Source organism: Octopus bimaculoides, chromosome 3 (assembly GCF_046866305.1).
Source record: "Octopus bimaculoides isolate indiv1 chromosome 3, ASM4686630v1, whole genome shotgun sequence".
In the NCBI taxonomy this organism is placed as follows: domain Eukaryota; kingdom Metazoa; phylum Mollusca; class Cephalopoda; order Octopoda; family Octopodidae; genus Octopus; species Octopus bimaculoides.
In genome coordinates, this window is record NC_142930.1 from 98,971,649 (window position 1) to 98,990,532 (window position 18,884).

The following is an 18,884-nucleotide window of genomic DNA, read 5'->3' on the forward strand; positions in this document are numbered from 1 at the left end:
ATGTGTGTGTGTGTGTGTGTGTGTGCCCCTGCTCATGTGCCTATGTTTATCGCCAAAGGCACCCAAGCTTTTGTTTATCCGAGATATTTCACCACAAATAGAGCATCACGACTCAAGTAGTCGCTGCAATGGATTTATGTCTATATGAATTAAGAAATCAGGAGAAAATGACCTTAAAATTACCCTATAAAATATGGAGCATTTACCACAAAGATCCTTACGGCGCATGTATGCTGTTTGAAGATATTTTTCATTACGCTTTTAAGACATTCATTAATTATTCTTTATCCGTTTTTTGGGTTGATGTATATGAAACCAACTTTGGATGCCAGCAAACTTGCTATGTATTCAGTAGTTAAATGAGTGATTCTCGTTAAATGACGGTTGACCATTTAAATAGGTACCGAATCATTTCGATGGCCTACGAGGTAACTTTGGGTAAATATTCCATATTTTCTATGTGCAGTATATTTGCATATGTATATATTTGTGTATGTATGTATGTTAGTATATATGCATGTATATATACGCATATATATATATATATATATATATATATATATATATATATATATATATATATATATATATATATATATATACATATGTATGTATAAATATTATATATGTATGTATCTATACATACATACATACACACATACATACATATATATATATATATATATATATATATATATATATATATATATATATATATATATATATATATATATATATAAACATATTTTGTGCTTGATGTTTGAAATCCCTGATCTGTGTGACCATTATTAATAATGTATCATTGTCCCTGTATATATACATACATATATATATATATATATATATATATATATATATATATATATATATATATATATATATATATATATATATATATATATATATATATATATATATATATATATATATTCTTATTTACATACTCCAATTAAAATTATTACCGAAATCCCCAAAACCACATATCAAACGGACCCCGATGAATAATTTGAATTCTCAAAAGCGTCGTAAGATCTTGCATATGTTTTTTCAGAAACAGATGTTTTCAATGTGCCAGGAAGAGAAAAAGGTCTTTCAAAGAAAAAGTCTGAATCGGCTTTGGTACTGTAGTGATCCTGTGACGTCTTGTTGACATCATATCTTAGAGTGGCCATCATGTGTATCTTAGGAATAAAGATGAGAGATAAATTAACAGTGGTAAATATTAGGATACCGATTGCGACAGCCGGTTGCATGAATTTGCTTGATTGCAAAAAGTAGACCAGTTGCCACGACAACCAAACAACAATGCTGAAAACACAAGCCAAAAGAATATATTTGGCTTCACGGAGATTTCTCTTCTCTTTGTAAAGAGAGATTGCATAAAGCAAAATGAGAATCTGTAGAAACATCGGGTAACAGATGTAGTAAATAAATTCATACTTATCAAACAAACAACTATAGATGGAAACTCCATAGTAAGTAACCATCTTTGCCAGTGCAGATTTCATTAGAAGCCATCGTTGCAGACCGACTGCTACTTGGATGCCTGTTATAAAAACAATTGTCAATAACTGGTTGACAATTGATAAAGTTCCACCGAGTCCTATTAATCTATAATCGTGAAGATTCATTAGCTTCACGAGTATTATACTAAGGGTAAATGCATAACCAAAAGCAGGAGCAAAATAACGCATCTCGCATACAAGTTCGTTGGGCGTGAAAACAAATGGTAAGATGGTGGAATATTGTACAACAAGAGCAAATAACAGGATCAACGCTAAAGTGCAATAGCGTCGTCCGCAACCGGTACCCAGACAATATTTATAAAGAAGATACGTGAAGATTCCAATCGCTGTTAAGACACCAGCAGCCGCCACTGTTATTACTACAGTTGCCCAAATAGTTCCCCGAAACTGACCCGTCGACTTTACAAATCCTTCATCCCGTAGTGTTAGTGCCATTGTAGATTTCATAGATGGAGTTGGTTTTGGTGGCATATTCACACACGTACAAGATTTCTCTTCACAACTGGCCTCCATCATTAACCTGACATCTTCTTTATCCAGATCATCACCAAAATTGTCATTCAGTAAGATGGTGGTTTTTGTAACTTCGGACAAAGTGTCATCCTTCCATTCGGCAACCTAATGAAGATAAAAGATAAAGAAATAAAATATGATAAATTCACTATGAATAGAGTACTAACGGCAATACTATTTTATATTTTACATCAAAGAGATAATAATCTCCATTATTCCTTTTGGTTGGTTCATTAATTTTGCTCATTTGTGATGAAAGAAAGTATTTCACACTTAGTTACTTCATAGCAATAAGAAATTAAAATACAACTGTAGAATCGCATTTCATCTATTTATTTCGTACAAATGAAGAAAATGAAGAATATAGAAATCGCAAAATCTCGGTCTCATATTTTTTCATTACTACGAAATAAAAGATGTTAATATGGTTTTACGGTTAAATTTTAATTATTAGCCATGAATCAAGTAGGTACGAATTAGTTTCTCCTCTTCAGAAAAAAGTAAAACGGATTAACCAATCAAAATGATGCTTGTAGAAAAGAAGAGTACCCGACTTTTGGTTAGTATCTTTAGCAGTGGGTTCACTTAAGTGTGATGGCGGTTGTCACATATTTTGATGTTACTCAGACTAATGAGTTTAATGCATCCAGTGCTCAGGTGCACCACAACCCGATGAAAAGGAGTAAAAGTGGAGACAGAAAGATGCAAGAAGTCAAGTAAACATGTAGTGAAAGATAGCAACGATAACCAAAAGTACATGCATAGTAAACGGAATAAAAGACAGAAACAGAAACGTGAACAGTAAAAGGTAGATACGTTAAGAGGATATAGGATCAAAATTTCTTCCCGAGCCATAGGTTCATAAGGTCGTTTTCCTGGATTCTCTGGGGTTTGTATTGCATCCGTGTGTGTGCATGTGTTAGTGTGTGTGTGTGGTAGAGATCTACGGATGCACAAACGCACAAAACGGAGAAAATGAAACAAATATGGACGACTAGTTCAGAAACACCCGCGAGTGGGGAACGGTTCTCAAAAATAGCCCCCATTGTTTTCCCACAAAATTTCTATGTCCTCGGAATCTACATAGTCTGAGGTATATTTGAAGAGAATTTCATTAAAAAATATATCCATTTTCTTGAAAGTTAAGATGAATTGAAGTGAACTCTGGTGAATTTTCCGAAATTCCCCACCGCAACCCTTCCTAAAACACTTCCCCCAAAAATTTTGTATATTCGGAATCTACATGATATAACACATATTCGTAGACAATTTCATTAAAAAATATCCATTTTTCTGAAAGTTATGATCATCCAAAGTCGGGGGCGCAGAAATCTGTAGTTATGCCGATTCAAAAATACATAAAATACATAAAATGAGTAGTGCAAGTTCGTCAGTATTCAGAGGAATATTTAAAATTTGGATTTATACCAACTATCCACAATAAACTGTCACCAAGTTATGGGCGAAAAATTCGGATCTTATGAATTTTCCAAAGTCCTCTCCCCACACCTTGGAAAAGATTTTCCCACAAATTTCTTTATAATCATAACCTATGCCAGTTGAAAGGTATTTATATAAAATTTCATTTAAAAAAAAAAAAACATTTTCCTAAAAGTCAGGAGGGAAAAACTCGGATCTTGTGAATTTTCCGAAGTCCTCATCCCCCACCTCTGTTGTTTTCCGCGCATTTTTTTTTTCATATTCGTTTTCTACACATTTTTTTTTACAACTGTTGCACAATTTTTTTTAGTTTGTTTCCGGATAATATAGTAAACATTAACCAAATTTTGAATAACAAAAATTAAATATCACAAGGGGGACATCAGGATTTTAGAAATGATTTGGTGGGGCATGGCCAAAAAACGGATGGGAACCACTGATCTAGATGGACAGATGGACAGATGGACAGACAGACAGACAGATAGATGCATGCATGCATGCATACATACATACATACATACATACATACATACACATATACATTCATTCATACACACTCATAGACATACATACATACATTTATTCGTTCATTCATACATACACACACATATATATAGATACGTGCATACGTATATACACACATACATATGTATACGTATGTATGTGTCTGTCTATCTGCCTGTATCTCTCTCTCTCTCTCTCTCTCTCTATCTATCTATCTATCTATCTATGTATATATATATATATATATATATATATATATATATATATATATATATATATATATATATATATATATATCGTCAGTTACAACATTAATTACTCCAATTGTTGATCACTAAACATCTTCCTTGGAAACGCTTGGAAGTGAATGAGTATTCACTGCCATTTGTACTCGGGCCCAAACAGAACCAACGAGTCATTGTGCGGTGAAGTTGGCCTCTCCATTAACGGCAACAATCCATCAGATGGCTTTGCGGAGTTTACGTCTACTTATAAGGCTATGGAGTAGGGGTAAGGGTCCAAGATGTTACACAAGTGGGATCGAGCCTGGTATTTCAAGATTACAAAGCAAACTTATAAAACTTGGTCATACCTGCGCTTGTATACAACGCCGTCTTAAGGCATGGACACAATGAGCAGTTGCTCAGTGGCCCCTCGGCCTCTCGGTCCCACTAGTCCAGGGGCTCAATTCTGATCGATGTTTGGTTAGCTTTGCAGTCGATAAATAAATACTCAAGAGTCCAGTACATTGATTTGCCTGAGGGCCTACAATGCTGCTAAGACAGCCCTGACCCTTTACACACACTTACACGCACGCACGCACGCACACACACACACACACACACACACACACACACACACACACACACACACACTCACGCATGTATTCACACATACTTTCACATTTTCACACTTTCACACTCACACTTGTACACATTGATAAAATCGAAAACTTTCCACTAACCTTTACGATTTTTGTGTTGTTTTCGTCCAAAATTCGACTATATATAGCTATGCTTGTTACCACTTCTCGGCTTTCATCAAACTGGAAGGAGTCACTTTCAAACTCAACTTCAATATTCTTGAAAGAATCAAGAGTCATAATATTTCTGGAATTAAACTCTTTACACAAACCACCTTTGCCTCCACATTTGTCCGAATATTCCCTTTGCAGGGCAAATAATATCGCATCAGTTGCACGTATGACATCTGTAGTTATAGGAGATATTGTCTGATCTGCAGGAATTCCCTTACCTAAACAGGTTTTTCGTAACTGGCTGTTGCTCTTGATTTGGCAAGACAAACGCTTTTGTCGCTGTCGAGAGAACCAAACATTGTCTGTTCCTCTCAGTGACGAGTTATAATATTTCTCGAATTCTGTATATACCTGAGTCGCACGATCGATAGTGAATGCACCAGCCGGAATTGATGTATTCAATGGATGCCTTTCCCAACCATCAGGTGATTGGTCAAAAAACCATATTACTGACAAGTTGCTTTTCTTAATCAACGAGTTCAATTTGGTGAAGTGATCTTCAGAAATAAAAGCAATGATTAACTTTGTGGTGTTGTCGGTAGCAAGAAGCTTAAGAGCATATAGGAAAGGATCATCTGATTTAGTTTCGTTGTTAGGGTTTAGGTCATCATAACTTACTCCGAGAATGTCATTTAGCCAGATAATATGTAAAATACATATTTTGGTACTCCTGGTCATATCACTGAATAACTGAATTAGTTTATGGTTCTCTGGTGTGTCAGAGGCAACGACGAAAACATGATTCCAGCGATATGCATTTATGAGACTAATCATAGCGGAAAATCGAGCATTTGCAGAGAGTGTCAACGACAAAGTGGTTTCGTGCAAATCTGAATCTCGTTGTGCTCTACGTGTACCCCCATTTTTGTCTATTGCCAAAACAGGCTTTTTAAAATCTGCAACTGAATCCAACAAAATATCAAGGACATCCGAAGATCCAACTGCCATATAAGCTGGAGTTAATTTAGGGCTTGCTCCCCAGCTTGAATAATAATCCTCATTTTTCTCGATTTTTTTAGACTTTTCTTTATTATTTTGTCGAAGAGAATATGCACAAGATTCAAAATTCCCTAAAATGGTTAAGGCTTTTTGTTTAGAAGAACATGTGTCCAGGATTAAAAGGCCAGGCTTAACATCTTTCAAAAGCGAATTGTGTCGTTGTTTTGCTGTTTTGACAGCATAAATCACAGCATCTATCAATTGATCAACATCACTGTCGATGGTGACATCCCCACATTCAAATATTGTTTGTCCTGCCTTCCGTACAGGCATCATTGCCGTTATTAAAATATCACCAGGCATGTAAATGAAGTCGTTATTAATATCTATTGTTTTACCGGGAGAGGTATCACATTGGTAACACTGAGGGCACCATCCATTGCATTCTGAAACTGGAGCTTTAACATCTTGTAAAGCATTATAGCCTCGCACTGATTTCTTGAACAGAGATATATTTCTGTTTATAGTGTATTGGCCAATCTAGGAAAAAATGGAGAAAATGCATGACAAATGATATAGTTTATAATTCTGTTAAAATATAAGTACATATAATCTATACAAAGGCAGTCCAACATTATTAATATTTAACCATTCGGATTTTTTCTTTTGTTAGCGTACACAACTGTGATTTAAGCCAGGGCACTTTTATACTTAACTTTTCACGAATTGAGCATACTGAACACTGTAATAATGATTTCAAATTTTGGCACAAGGCCAGCAAGTTTGGAGGAGAAGGTAAGTTGATTACATCCACCCCAGTGCTAGGAGTTTAACTGGCAAAGCACTAGGCTACATGCCCTGAAATATTTACTTTCGTCCTTCTACATTCTATGTTCAATTTTCTCTCATGTCAACCATGCCTATAAAGTCTACTCTGCCTTTTCTACCTCTTATACTGATACGAAGAGTATTAGGCATGTTCCAAAGTTTAATCCTATGATTCTACTTACTCCATGCAGATATGAAACCTGCTAGGATTATATAGTTATATGGATGGAATGTTTATTCAATTAAAAATCTGAATTCACCGAAAGTAACTTGCATTTGGGTAGATGAGGTTACACAGGGGCTGATAATACAAGTGGGTCTAAAGGTTATGTGCCCTTAAACTGTAAACATAGAAGTAAACTGTATGCACACGTGTAAACTTATAAGCTCCAACTATGACATTAGAAGTTTATGAAAATCTTTCGCACAATTTACAACAGAAAAATAAAGTCAAATTCTATAATTCCTTACTTGACAACTTAAAAATATCTCCAAGAAATATAAATATTAGTTGTGATTTTATATGGATCACTGAAATGTGAGCTATTACGAAAACATTATTTTCTTTCTGAATTTTACTAAAAGATATTTCGACACTTACCTGGATCCATTCAAATTCGTCTCCTATTCTTCGAAGGTTTTTCATGGCAAAGTTGGCTTCCAGAGCTCCACTCTCCTCAAAGTGTGTTTTTTCACCGAATAAGAAAACAGGCGATGTTTTCAGGAAATGTCGGAAGTTTGACATTACATTTGGCCATTCAAGAAATTCGTTACAAAGTCCTTTCTTTCCGGAACATAATTTAGAACTGACTTGATCTAAAGCAGTGGCAGTAACCTCTAGTACAGCTGTCAAATAACTAAAAAATACCGATTTTTGCGACTTCTTCACAATTTTGCCCGCAGGACAATAGATTTTCCCAGAAGGACTTAAATGACACATTTCAAGTTGACTTTCTAGCTCAGAAACATTCAAAGAGGTGACATTTCTGGAAATTTCATATGATTTTGGGTTATTAACTTCAACGAAAATAGAACTTTGGAAAAGATTAGATCCTAAATTCGAAATCGCTTTTGAATTCCATGGGAAGAAAACAAAATTGAATACATGAGAAGAACCATAATGTTTTGAAATTGAATGCAAAAACTCAGAAGTATCAGATAAATCAGTTAGAAGAACCAGTGCCGAAGAATCTTGCTCAGAGAAAAGATTATTTTGATTAAGCAATTGAGCTCTTCTTAAATCTTCAATTAATATAACATTTCGAATGCATATGTTTTTCATTTTGGCTTGTTTGGTAAGGTCCTTATGAATTGCTTTCATGATTGGATTTTCTGATAGTAATATAGTTAAATAAGACCAGCGAAGTGATTCCAAGACATCCAAAATTACAGATACGTACTTTTGAACATTTAAGTTGTCAAAGAAGCATCCAATTTTTGTGATGTGAATGCTGGGTGGAAGAGAATTTCTTTTTGGGTGTTCTTGGTAAGTCTCTTTGCTCAGATTGGGGACATGAATAGTGGATAACAGGTTACCAGAAGTTACTGCTCGCTTGATGCCATTTTTGTCAATAAAACTGTAACACATGTTTTTGGAGTCACTTTGAGAGTGACAGGAGTCTATGACAATACCCCCTAGCTTGCTACCGGTCACAGTCGAAGGCTTTTCTTTTATCTGGCGAAGTGATTTCAAAAAATAATCAACAAGCAACTCGTTTTCATGGTTAGTTTCATCACATATTAGGGACTTTTGAACAGGAAGTACTAATGCAACATAAAAGTCTCCTTCTTCGAATTTGCTAACCGATAATTCAGTCCTGTTATGCGAACATTGGATGCAAGCTGGACAATAACTTGGACAATGCGAACCATGTAATTTCTCTGAAATTAAGCGCCATCTTGTTTTATCCAACGGGTAGAATGATCCGTTAATTTGACCGACCTGGGTTACAAATGAGAAAATAAAAGGCTGATGATAAATAGTGATGTTTTCCTATGAATTAATGTCAAAATCTAATATTTATAAAAGAAAATGAAAGCAAAAATACAATAACTTTTAAAGTGACATTTTTCATCTCTTTAAAATCAATCACATCTGGTTATAAACAAATATTTCGATACTAAAGAAAATGAACGAAAAGATGTTTATATATATTCCTAATTTTATCATTATTGATTCAGTTGTTGAGCCATAGTTCAAACACAATGAAATAAACCTATGAACAAAATCAAACTAGCTATGGCTATACGCTTGCTTTTTTCTCTTTCATTGTGTTTCTAAAACTAGAGTATTCAATGGGAGCTCTTTTTTCTAATCTATAATTCCGATGAAAGAAGTCAGTTATTATGATGCGAAGTCCTCTAAGTTTTTAAGTGCGAATAGCACAAGAAATATATTCGCACCAAACAATAATACAGATAAAAAAAGTAAAACACACACACATACCCACACAGAGTATAATTCGAGTAAAAACCTCGTAACAGGCATTTAAGAGCTTTTGCGCGCTTATTTGGCTACCACATGTTATTCTACAGTAGGATAAATTCCAGGGCTAGATACACGCGGAACTCCTCTATGCATAAGATTAATACAAAAATAATACAACAGGAGAATGGAAGACACCAGGCTTTTATAGTAGATCAGAAGATTTGTTTCTGCGCCGTACACTAGCATTAAGTTGCTGAGTTTATATTCAAATACCATTATGCAAGATAATTCTTATAATTGAATATTTTTCAGCAACAACAGTGTGTAAGCCCTTCATCGGGTGGAATATCATCAAACACTGTCGGATTTTTTCTGAATTCTCTTGGTATAAAATGTACATTACTGTCCACCAATAAAATTATTAAATTCCGGGTGTTTAATCGTATTCCACCCGATGAAGCGGTTACACGCAGCTCTTACTGAAAAACATTCAACTATATAGCAATTATAAAGTATAATTTTGTATAATGGTATATGAATATGGGTCTGCGGTGCAGAAACAAATCTTCTGATCTACTATTAAAGCTTGGTGTCTTCCATCCTCGCGTTATATCATTCTTATACATACACACACACACACACACACACACACACACACACATACATACATACATACATACATACATACATACATACATACATAAATACATACATATATACATACATACATATATGCACACATGTGTACATATATACATATATGCATCGATACGTACACACACACATACACACACACGCGCATATATATGTATATGTCTATAACAATACCCATGCACGTTTTCACATATATGTACACAAATATATATATGCCAACATATATAAGAAGGCATATACCTCTATTCAGATATAAATTATCGAATAAATGAGCTACCTTGTGTATGTATGTTTGTAGGTGCGTATGTGCATTGATACATGCATTCATATACACACGTGTGTATGTTTATTCATAATCCAGCGTACCTATGTATGTACGTGTGCGTGCGTGTGTGTAAGTTCGTGTGTGTGCATGAGTGTGAGCATGATGTGTGAGTGTGTGTGTATTGTGGGATACTGATGCATTTACAATTGCTTACACACACACACAAACATGCAATTTTTAAAATTATATACATAGGTAATACATCGGAATATGATTCAAAGAGGACTTTCTATGTGATTGCAGCATTTTCTAGGAGTCACTTATTTCTGGTAGCCATATATTTCAAATCAATACCCACTATTTTAAATAGGGAAGGATATTTTGGGTTTTGTAGTCCTAAAAGACAGGCTGAACTTTGATAAATTAGAAATGAAAGTTTCTTGAATCGTTACTTTGAGTTTCATGTTTCCGATTGCCGATTATTCAAACGATTGAACGAAGAAAGCAGCGCGATAATATACAAACAAAGATATTTGCAATACATTGAAATACAATTAGTCGTTGCAATTTGATTGATAGTCAAAACAGTGTTAGAAAATTGCCACATAATCATCTATCTAACTGTTATAAACAAAGTCTGTGATATATTCGCCAATTCACATGCAGCAACACGTGGTTTTATTATTTTTTCTTGTCTACTGTATCATATAAGTAAAACACACAAAAGCAAGGTGGTTACTATTAATGCAGTTTTAGTGTGGAATAATAACTGAATGATAATTTTGAATATTTATCCAATATTTTTTGGGGAAATTAAACTTTTTTTCAGCCAGTTAATACTTGGAAATTCATCGGTAAATATCGATAGGAGACATATTAAACAAAGATTTAAAAGAATTAAAAACTTCGGAATACATGCATATTTCTTCGGAAGAAACGAAACATTTGAGCGAAACTTATAACTTCTCATACTACAGGCACCTCTCCAATAATATTACAATATCTACAAGAAAACCAACTCTAATCCTTACCCTGATATTAATTTAGAAGTGCAAAATGAATAGCTTCCAACCTAAAAATATACAGCAAAGTAGAATCTTCTGCGCAACGTGAGCTATATATTACTTATAAGGATGATAGAAATAATATTTTTCCAAACTGTAATATAGATTAATAAACCCGGAAAAAAGTTAGATAAGTAAGTTTAGTTTAAATATTTTAGATTCCATAATTTGCAGTATTTAACAAGTATTTTCATTTTCATTATGGAATAATAGCTTACCAGTTATGAAGTGGTTCATGAGCATAGATAATAAACCCCTTGGTAAATTTATACAGTTCAATATAGTAGAATTTTATCCCTCTATACTTATTTCCCTTCTTGTAAAAGCCTCAGAATTCAATTGAGGTTTTATTCCAGTTTGTGATTCAAACACTAATATTATTAGTATATATAAGGTGGTGAGCTGGCAGAATCGTTAGCACGCCGGGCATAAAGCCTAGCAGCGTTTCGTCCGTCTTTACGCTTTGAGTTCACTTCCCGCCGAGGTCGACTTTGCTTTTCATCCTATCGGGGTCAATAAAATAAGTATAATCGTTATAATCGACTTACACCTCTCCCGAAATTCCTGACCTTGTGCCAATATTTGAAATCAATATTATCATTATTATGTATGTTACGAAGTCTTTGATATTTCACGGAAATTGTTTTGTGTTAAATGTAATGACCAGGAATCGAATGTTATAGTTATGGAAATGGACTATGTGGCTATGTCGGTCACTCACTTGATAGGATTGCGCGTCTTAGACTTACTTGGAAAGATATTTTGCGGAATAGAATGCAATCTTTGGTGTTATGACGGTTTATTCCTTTTGCGAAGCATGAATGGCAACACAATGGTTACATTTAGAAAGGAGTTCATCAATATGTTCAACGCGCAGAGAATTAAAGATCACTGTAGATAGGAATCTAATTCTAGATATGGATGCTGTTAAACATTGCTTCTATAGCAAACTAAATGTGAAATTGCAATATGTTCATATAAATTTCAGTTATTCCGCAATAATGCTTAGAAACTCAGTTAATAATATTGGTAAATGAATATTCAGCTTATGCTTTGATGAAGAATCTTTTAACTATATAGCACATGATACAGTGATGCATTAAAAGACAATGGCACAAAGATAGAATACATTATATGCAGAAAAGCACTAATATTAAAGAACAAATGAATCAAAATATTCTATGGTATACATCTTCATATAGCATAAATGTTTGTCCCAGTGTTGTCACGATTTTCCTAAACCTTATAAATAAGCATTTAGTTGTTTACCATAAACATTAAAATATCTTTGATAGAAATAGTGGTAAGGTAACGGGAGGGACAACTTAACCGAATTCTGAAGAAAATTTATCAGTAAGAACACGAAAAATTCTTCCTCTGTATAACTGCAACGGCTTCGCTCAACGGATTAGCTTATTGAAATAAGTTCTCTTGCAAATAACAGTGAAACAGAAAGCTATATCGGCCTTAAGAAAAATTCCTTTAAATAAGAAATCTCAAAACATATTTACGTATTCAGACACTCAGAAAGACCATCTTATTGCACAAATATATCAGGAGTCTATTGAATGATATTATGAATTATAAAATCGATGGACCCATTAGAGAACGAACGTCCTTCTAAATTAATTACCCAAGATATGATATTGGGTTACTAATGTCTCTAGGAGAAATATAGCATTCTACTACTACTTTGGCAATTGTGAACAATAGATTGGAATGTGCGAAGTCTTTCAAACACTTCCAACGATACCCGTGGTGAAAATTTCCAAATACCAACTTGTTAGAATTGGTTGTTTCCTACATAATGAGTTTGCCATACACTGAAAGATTATCACATACTGAAAAATCCTTCAGTTATTCACCAACACGAAAACAACGTCACCGATAACCAGCTTCTGTTCTTTAAGAGTTTTACATTTATGATATTAAAAATTTGAAAATATTGCATATTTTTGTACGTTCCTCTGTATGACAATTGAAAAGTCGATTGTACGACTCATTTTCTAACGTGTTTTTCTACCTATCCATTCTCAACTATTGATCATATTTCGATGTGTTTATGAATATTTTTGCTTACATATTTTTACTCTACTTTGCTTCTTGAATTGTTTGAAATATGAAACCAAAAATAATGATTTAAGAAACTTCAGCTTCAGAGACACACTAAACTCAACTTTCTGTATTGGCTACTCTTATCTTCGTTTGAAAGCGCAAACATTCAGAAATCCATATGTGTGTCTGTGTGTGAAATTGTACGTGCGCATGTCCATGCATATGATGTGTATGTAAGTGGGTATTATGTGCGTGTGTCTATCTGTTTATCCGTCTATGTGTGTCTGTAGGTGTATCCTTGTATAAGGATATGTTTTGGGCAGATACACTCAGTGTGAGCAAATCTTTACTAAAAAAGGAACAGGAAAGGATAATATTCTCCCACGTCAGCTGTTGAATAATTTCACCGTACGTCATGGTGGAGAATATTATTGATTTCTTATATTTGCACGGAATCACATTGATCCCGGTAGGATGAAAGGCCAAGATGTTTTCAGTAGGAAGTGAGTTAAAAACCTAAAGTGATGCAGTTAAATACCCTTTGGTATTGTTGCCGTCATCCTCATTGATTTTACCATCTGCACTGCTATTAATGCTTTTAAGTTTTATCTTTATGATTCCTAGAGCAACTTGAACTTCGATGCACGTGTTTTCATAAGACAACACTTTTCGATACGTTCACTACAAGAAGAAAGTAATTTTGCGAAGCTATTCAGTAAGTAATTTGGGGAAGTGTCTTCACGTCTTTTGCCATAGCTTCGGTTTAAGCCATGCATTGAGAATAGAATTTGGCGGATGGAAACTTTACAGAATTCTTTGATAGATCGCTGACCACTACATTTATATTTTTTTCTCCTTGTTTCTTTCTGTGTTCCTTTCAGTTGAAGAGCGTAGGCTCGAAACGTCAAAGACTTTCTCTATTCCCGAACGTTAAGCTAATACATCCATTTGTTGTTTACACCACCTGTCTTCGTCTGTTGTTTTTTTTCGTAAATTCTCCCATATATATATATATATATATATATATATATATATATATATATATATATATATATATATATATACACTCACACACACATGTTGCATGCCCGGGCCATCGGCGACTAAACCAGCAAGCCTATACCTGCTAAGCGCACTTGGTAATGAGGGTGGTTTTCGTTGTACGCTCTGCTGGCTGAAAAGTAAAACCTATCACAGGAAAGATTAACACGATACGGAAAACGGCCAGCCAACAGTTAGAAGTGATTTGTTTAGACAGCTATCTAAGAGAAGGAAATTTCGAAATAACACCCACCTCATTCCGTAGACGCGGATGTTACTGTTGTTTGTTTCTGGACTACTAAGCTTTGTAGGTGAGAAGAGAATAGTCTCAGTGTTGTTGCGTAAGATGTTATTGGCTTTAAATTTCAGCACAGGTATTGTTTTAACATGTAGGATAAGATAACTGGTCAGTGATGTCATACTCGACTACGAGTATGACATCACCGATCTACATACATCTAACATGTATGTAGATAGGTGGGTTAGTAGGTATGTATGTGAAGGCGCATGGCTCAGTGGTTAGAGCGTCGAGCTTACGATCTTGAGGTTGTGAGTTCGATTCCCGGACCAGGCTGCGTATTGTGTTCTTGAGTAAGACACTTTATTTTATGTTGCTCCAGTTCACTCACCTGTAGAAATGAGCTGCGACATCACCAGTGCCAAGCTGTATCGGCCTTTGCCTTTCCCATGGATAACATCAATGGTGTGGAGAGGGGAGGTTGGTATGCATGGGCGACTGCTGGCCTTCCACAAACAACCTTGCCCGGACTTGTGCCTCAGAGGGTAACTTTCTAGGTGCAATCCCATGGTCATTCACGACCGAAGGGAGTCTCTTCAGGTATGTATGTGTGTTTGTGTCTGCGTTTATTTTTACTGCTGTCTTTTTATCAAAAATGTAACATAGTGGTCCGATAAATAGATATTGATATAAACTCTGGGATTGGTATGCTCGAGAGGAATCCTTGAAAGCGATGTTACATGGCCGAAATCCATTGACAGAAATCAGTACAAGAATACAAACGAACACACAGACACACAGACACACAGACACACAGAGACTCACAGACACACAGGCACACACACACACACACACACACACACACACACACACACACACTTACACTCTCACCCCACCGCTCTCTCGCACACATGCACACAAATTTTCTGTAATAGGAAGTGTCATTCATATGTGTGTGTGTGTGTGTGTGTATACCCCTGTATATATATATATACAGGGGTTCGACAAAATAATGGAAACACCTTAAAATTTCAAACAAATTTATTTTGATATGGGAACTTTGGCAGTAATTACAGCTTGAATTCTACGAGGTAAGCACTCGTACAAAGTTTGAATTGTTTCCAAAGGAATTTTTGTCCATTCTTCAGCTAAAACACTCTCCAGTTGTTGTAGCGATGATGGTGGAGGATATCGACTCCTTACTTGTTTTTCTAAAATGCACCATAAATGTTCAATAATATTGAGATCTGGGGACTGTGGTGGCCAGATAAGATGTTCAACTTCAATAAAATGTTCCTCGTGCTATTCAGTAACAACTTTAGCTGTGAGAATTGGTGCATTATCATCCTGAATGATTGCGTTTCCCTCCAGAAACAGTTCCGCAACCATAGGATGAATTTGATCAGATAAAATGCTTAAATAGTCTTGACTATTAATTCTGCCATGAAGGGAAACCATTGGGGCGGCGGATTTCGAAAATATAGACCCCCTACCCCGATCATCACAGATCCGTCTCCATGTTTAATAGTTGGAAGACGGCAGTCTGGGTTAAATGCTTCTTTTGGCTGTCTCCACGCGTATACTCGGCCGGTGGTCGGAAATAAGGTAAAGGATGACACGTCCGAGAAAATAACATTCTTCCACTGCTCTAGGGACCAATTCTGTGGGTTTTTACTCCACTCTAAATGCTTTGCAACGTTTGTTTTTGAAAGTAGTGGTCTTCTAATTGCAGCCCTCCCGTAAAATCCGGCTTTGTGCAGCTCCCGGCGAACAGTTTTTGTGGAAACTGGGTTCTCAAGGTGGTCATTAAGCACTGCAGTAATTTTGGGAGCTGTACTTTTGTGATCCTTTCAAACAATTCGCGCAAGAATCCGATGGTCCCTATCAGAAAGTTTTGGTTTCCTTCCGGAGTTTTGTTTCGATGAGGAGGTTTTTTCCTCTTTCTCAGAGGCTGTCATTACTTTCGAGACAGTACTTCTTGATCCACCAAACATTTCGGCTGTTTTCATTACGCTAGCGCCTGCCATACTAGCACCAACAATTTGACCTCTTTGAAAATCCGATAGATATGTCATTTTAATGAATTTTAATTACTTTTTTTCTGATGGTATCTGAAAAGAAACAGTAATTTTAGCAAAACATATTAAGCTACACTAATATCAAATTAAAAAAACATAAAAATAAACAAGCTTTTGACGGTTTTATAGATATTTCAAAATTATGATGCCATGATGCTAGGTGTTTCCATTATTTTTGTCCAACCTCTGTATACACACACACACACAAACACACACACACACGCATACACACATATACGAATGATACTGTTTGGTATTAGTAAGAAAGAGATAAGTAGCTTTGTGTAATATGTCAAAGTAACACGAACAATATTACGTACGAGTTTGTGTACTTTCAGTTCTTAATTAGCTATATTTTCATATATTGACTTTAGAAAAAATATTGGTTTTTATTAATCTTTTATCGACTAGCTATTATTATCTTATGAGATAGTTGCCTCTAAGAATTGTGTTTAAACTAAAATAAGAAATGAGAGTTTAATTTCTACAATTTATACGCTGAGCTGTCCATGCAGACATTCTATATATGTAAATATCTTTGAATATTACTTTTATTCAATTAAAATATTGGAATTCTACAAATAGTGTATCTTTCATTTTGCCACTTCATCATTATTCATTTACACTAGTTTACATTAGCAACATACCTTTTCAAAAACGGGTCCGACAGTAGCAAATAGACTGAAATCCGTGTTCATCTCCCAAATGTTCTTGATATTCGACATTTTGAAAACGTCATTCCAGCTATCGTCTGCTCTTGTGATATTTGTGACATTGTTATTTTCTGTTGTAGAGTCGTTTAAAGTGACATTAGAATCACCAGATAGCATTTTAATAGCTTTAATCACAGCATGGATAGATTTCAAGTTCAAAGCCTCCGACAAAACGCTGCGAATACTAGGAATATCACAATTACCAAGGACATCGTTGTTTATTTTACAGAAATGGTTTTGGGTAAGCCAAAGACGAGAAATCTCGCCAGCCTTGTCGATCATTAAGTTAGATCTATTTACAAGGACATCAGCCAATGGAAAGTTCTGTAGGGGTGGCAAATCTTCACGTAGTAGAAGTCCATTCGTTGTTGCGTTTAATACGATCTGTTTTAGATCTGAATTACTATCCGAAATAAAAAGTGTAATTTTACTTGTGGCATCGCTGAGCATAGCAGCTTCGTGTTGTCCGGAGTCAGTTAATCCATTGTTAAAGAAGAGCACTGTTGAGGATTGACTTTGTTGGTTAATACTGGCGGGTTCTTCCATTGCTATGCATATTTTCGTTTCACTAAGAGCTACTTGTTCCAAAAAGGATTTATATTCTTCTAAAGCATCAGCACTTGCACTCACTCGAGTGTTAATATATGACCAATCCAAAGATTGGCATAATTCCACCAGAGCCTGTAAAAGACAAGAAAAAATTTAAACTTAATAAGACCACATATGAGGACATGCATGCCTGTGTGTGTTTGTGTACGTGTTTATGTATGCATGTTTATGTAACTGTAGAAGTCTTATATTTATATAATTACTAGAAGTGTTACGCGTCCTATAATGAATAACTATGAAAATGTATTTTTGCCACCATGACTGTTATCAAGAAATATCACAAGCATACAAATCTCTTGGTGCTTGCACAAAATGAAGAATTTCTTGGTGCTTACACAAAATGATGCTATTGGCACGTGCACACACACACACACACACACAGACGCACGCACACACTCCAACGAACACAAATGGAGTGAGCACATATATACCCCACCACTACTCTATCACACATATACACATAGTTAATTGTTGCTTGTGTGAGTTAGCGCGTGTGCGCCAATAGAGTTCTTATGTGTGTGAGTGCGTGTATGCGTGCACGTGCCTGTAGCGTTCAACTGACTCTCGCTCTCTCTCTCTCTCTCTCTCTCTCTCTCTCTCTTTCTTGCACATCCTCTTTCCATTGCGTGACGAATTTTTGTACCACATGAATCTATCGTTAGCACTTAAATACAACAGATATAATATATTATATTCAACACACCTAACTGTTAATCGACACACATTTCTCTTTTCTTTCCGTTTTTTTTCCCTTTCTCCATCTGTTTTCTCCCTCATTCCTTACTGTAGAAGAGCATAGGCTCGAAACGTCAAAGACACTTCTATTTTTTCTGAGTGTAAACTAATACACCTTGCTTGTCGTTCCCTCGCTTATCTGTCTTTTTTTTTTGTCTAATTTTGAACCATATGTGTGTATGCGTGTGTGTATGCGTGTGTACGTGTGCGTGTTATGT

At 35.3% G+C, this 18,884-nt stretch overlaps 1 protein-coding gene across 4 annotated transcripts in view; it reads right to left on the reverse strand.

The window, feature by feature from the left end:
* Positions 1-940: 940 nt before the first annotated feature.
* LOC106872030 (uncharacterized) overlaps positions 941-18,884 on the reverse strand; it is a 206,192-nt gene continuing 188,248 nt past the window's right edge. For 2 of the 4 annotated variants that reach the window (XM_089349416.1, XM_089349417.1), the window contains exons 5-8: positions 17,257-18,003; positions 7,388-8,728; positions 4,948-6,498; positions 941-2,144 (exon numbers count right to left, since the gene is read on the reverse strand). In XM_089349416.1, coding sequence (XP_089205542.1) covers positions 984-2,144; positions 4,948-6,498; positions 7,388-8,728; positions 17,257-18,003 — 4,800 coding nt within the window. In that variant the 3' untranslated portion in view covers positions 941-983. Of the gene's footprint in view, positions 2,145-4,947; positions 6,499-7,387; positions 8,756-17,256; positions 18,004-18,884 lie in introns of all 4 variants that reach the window. The other 2 variants (XM_089349414.1, XM_089349415.1) reach the window with 1 other exon arrangement.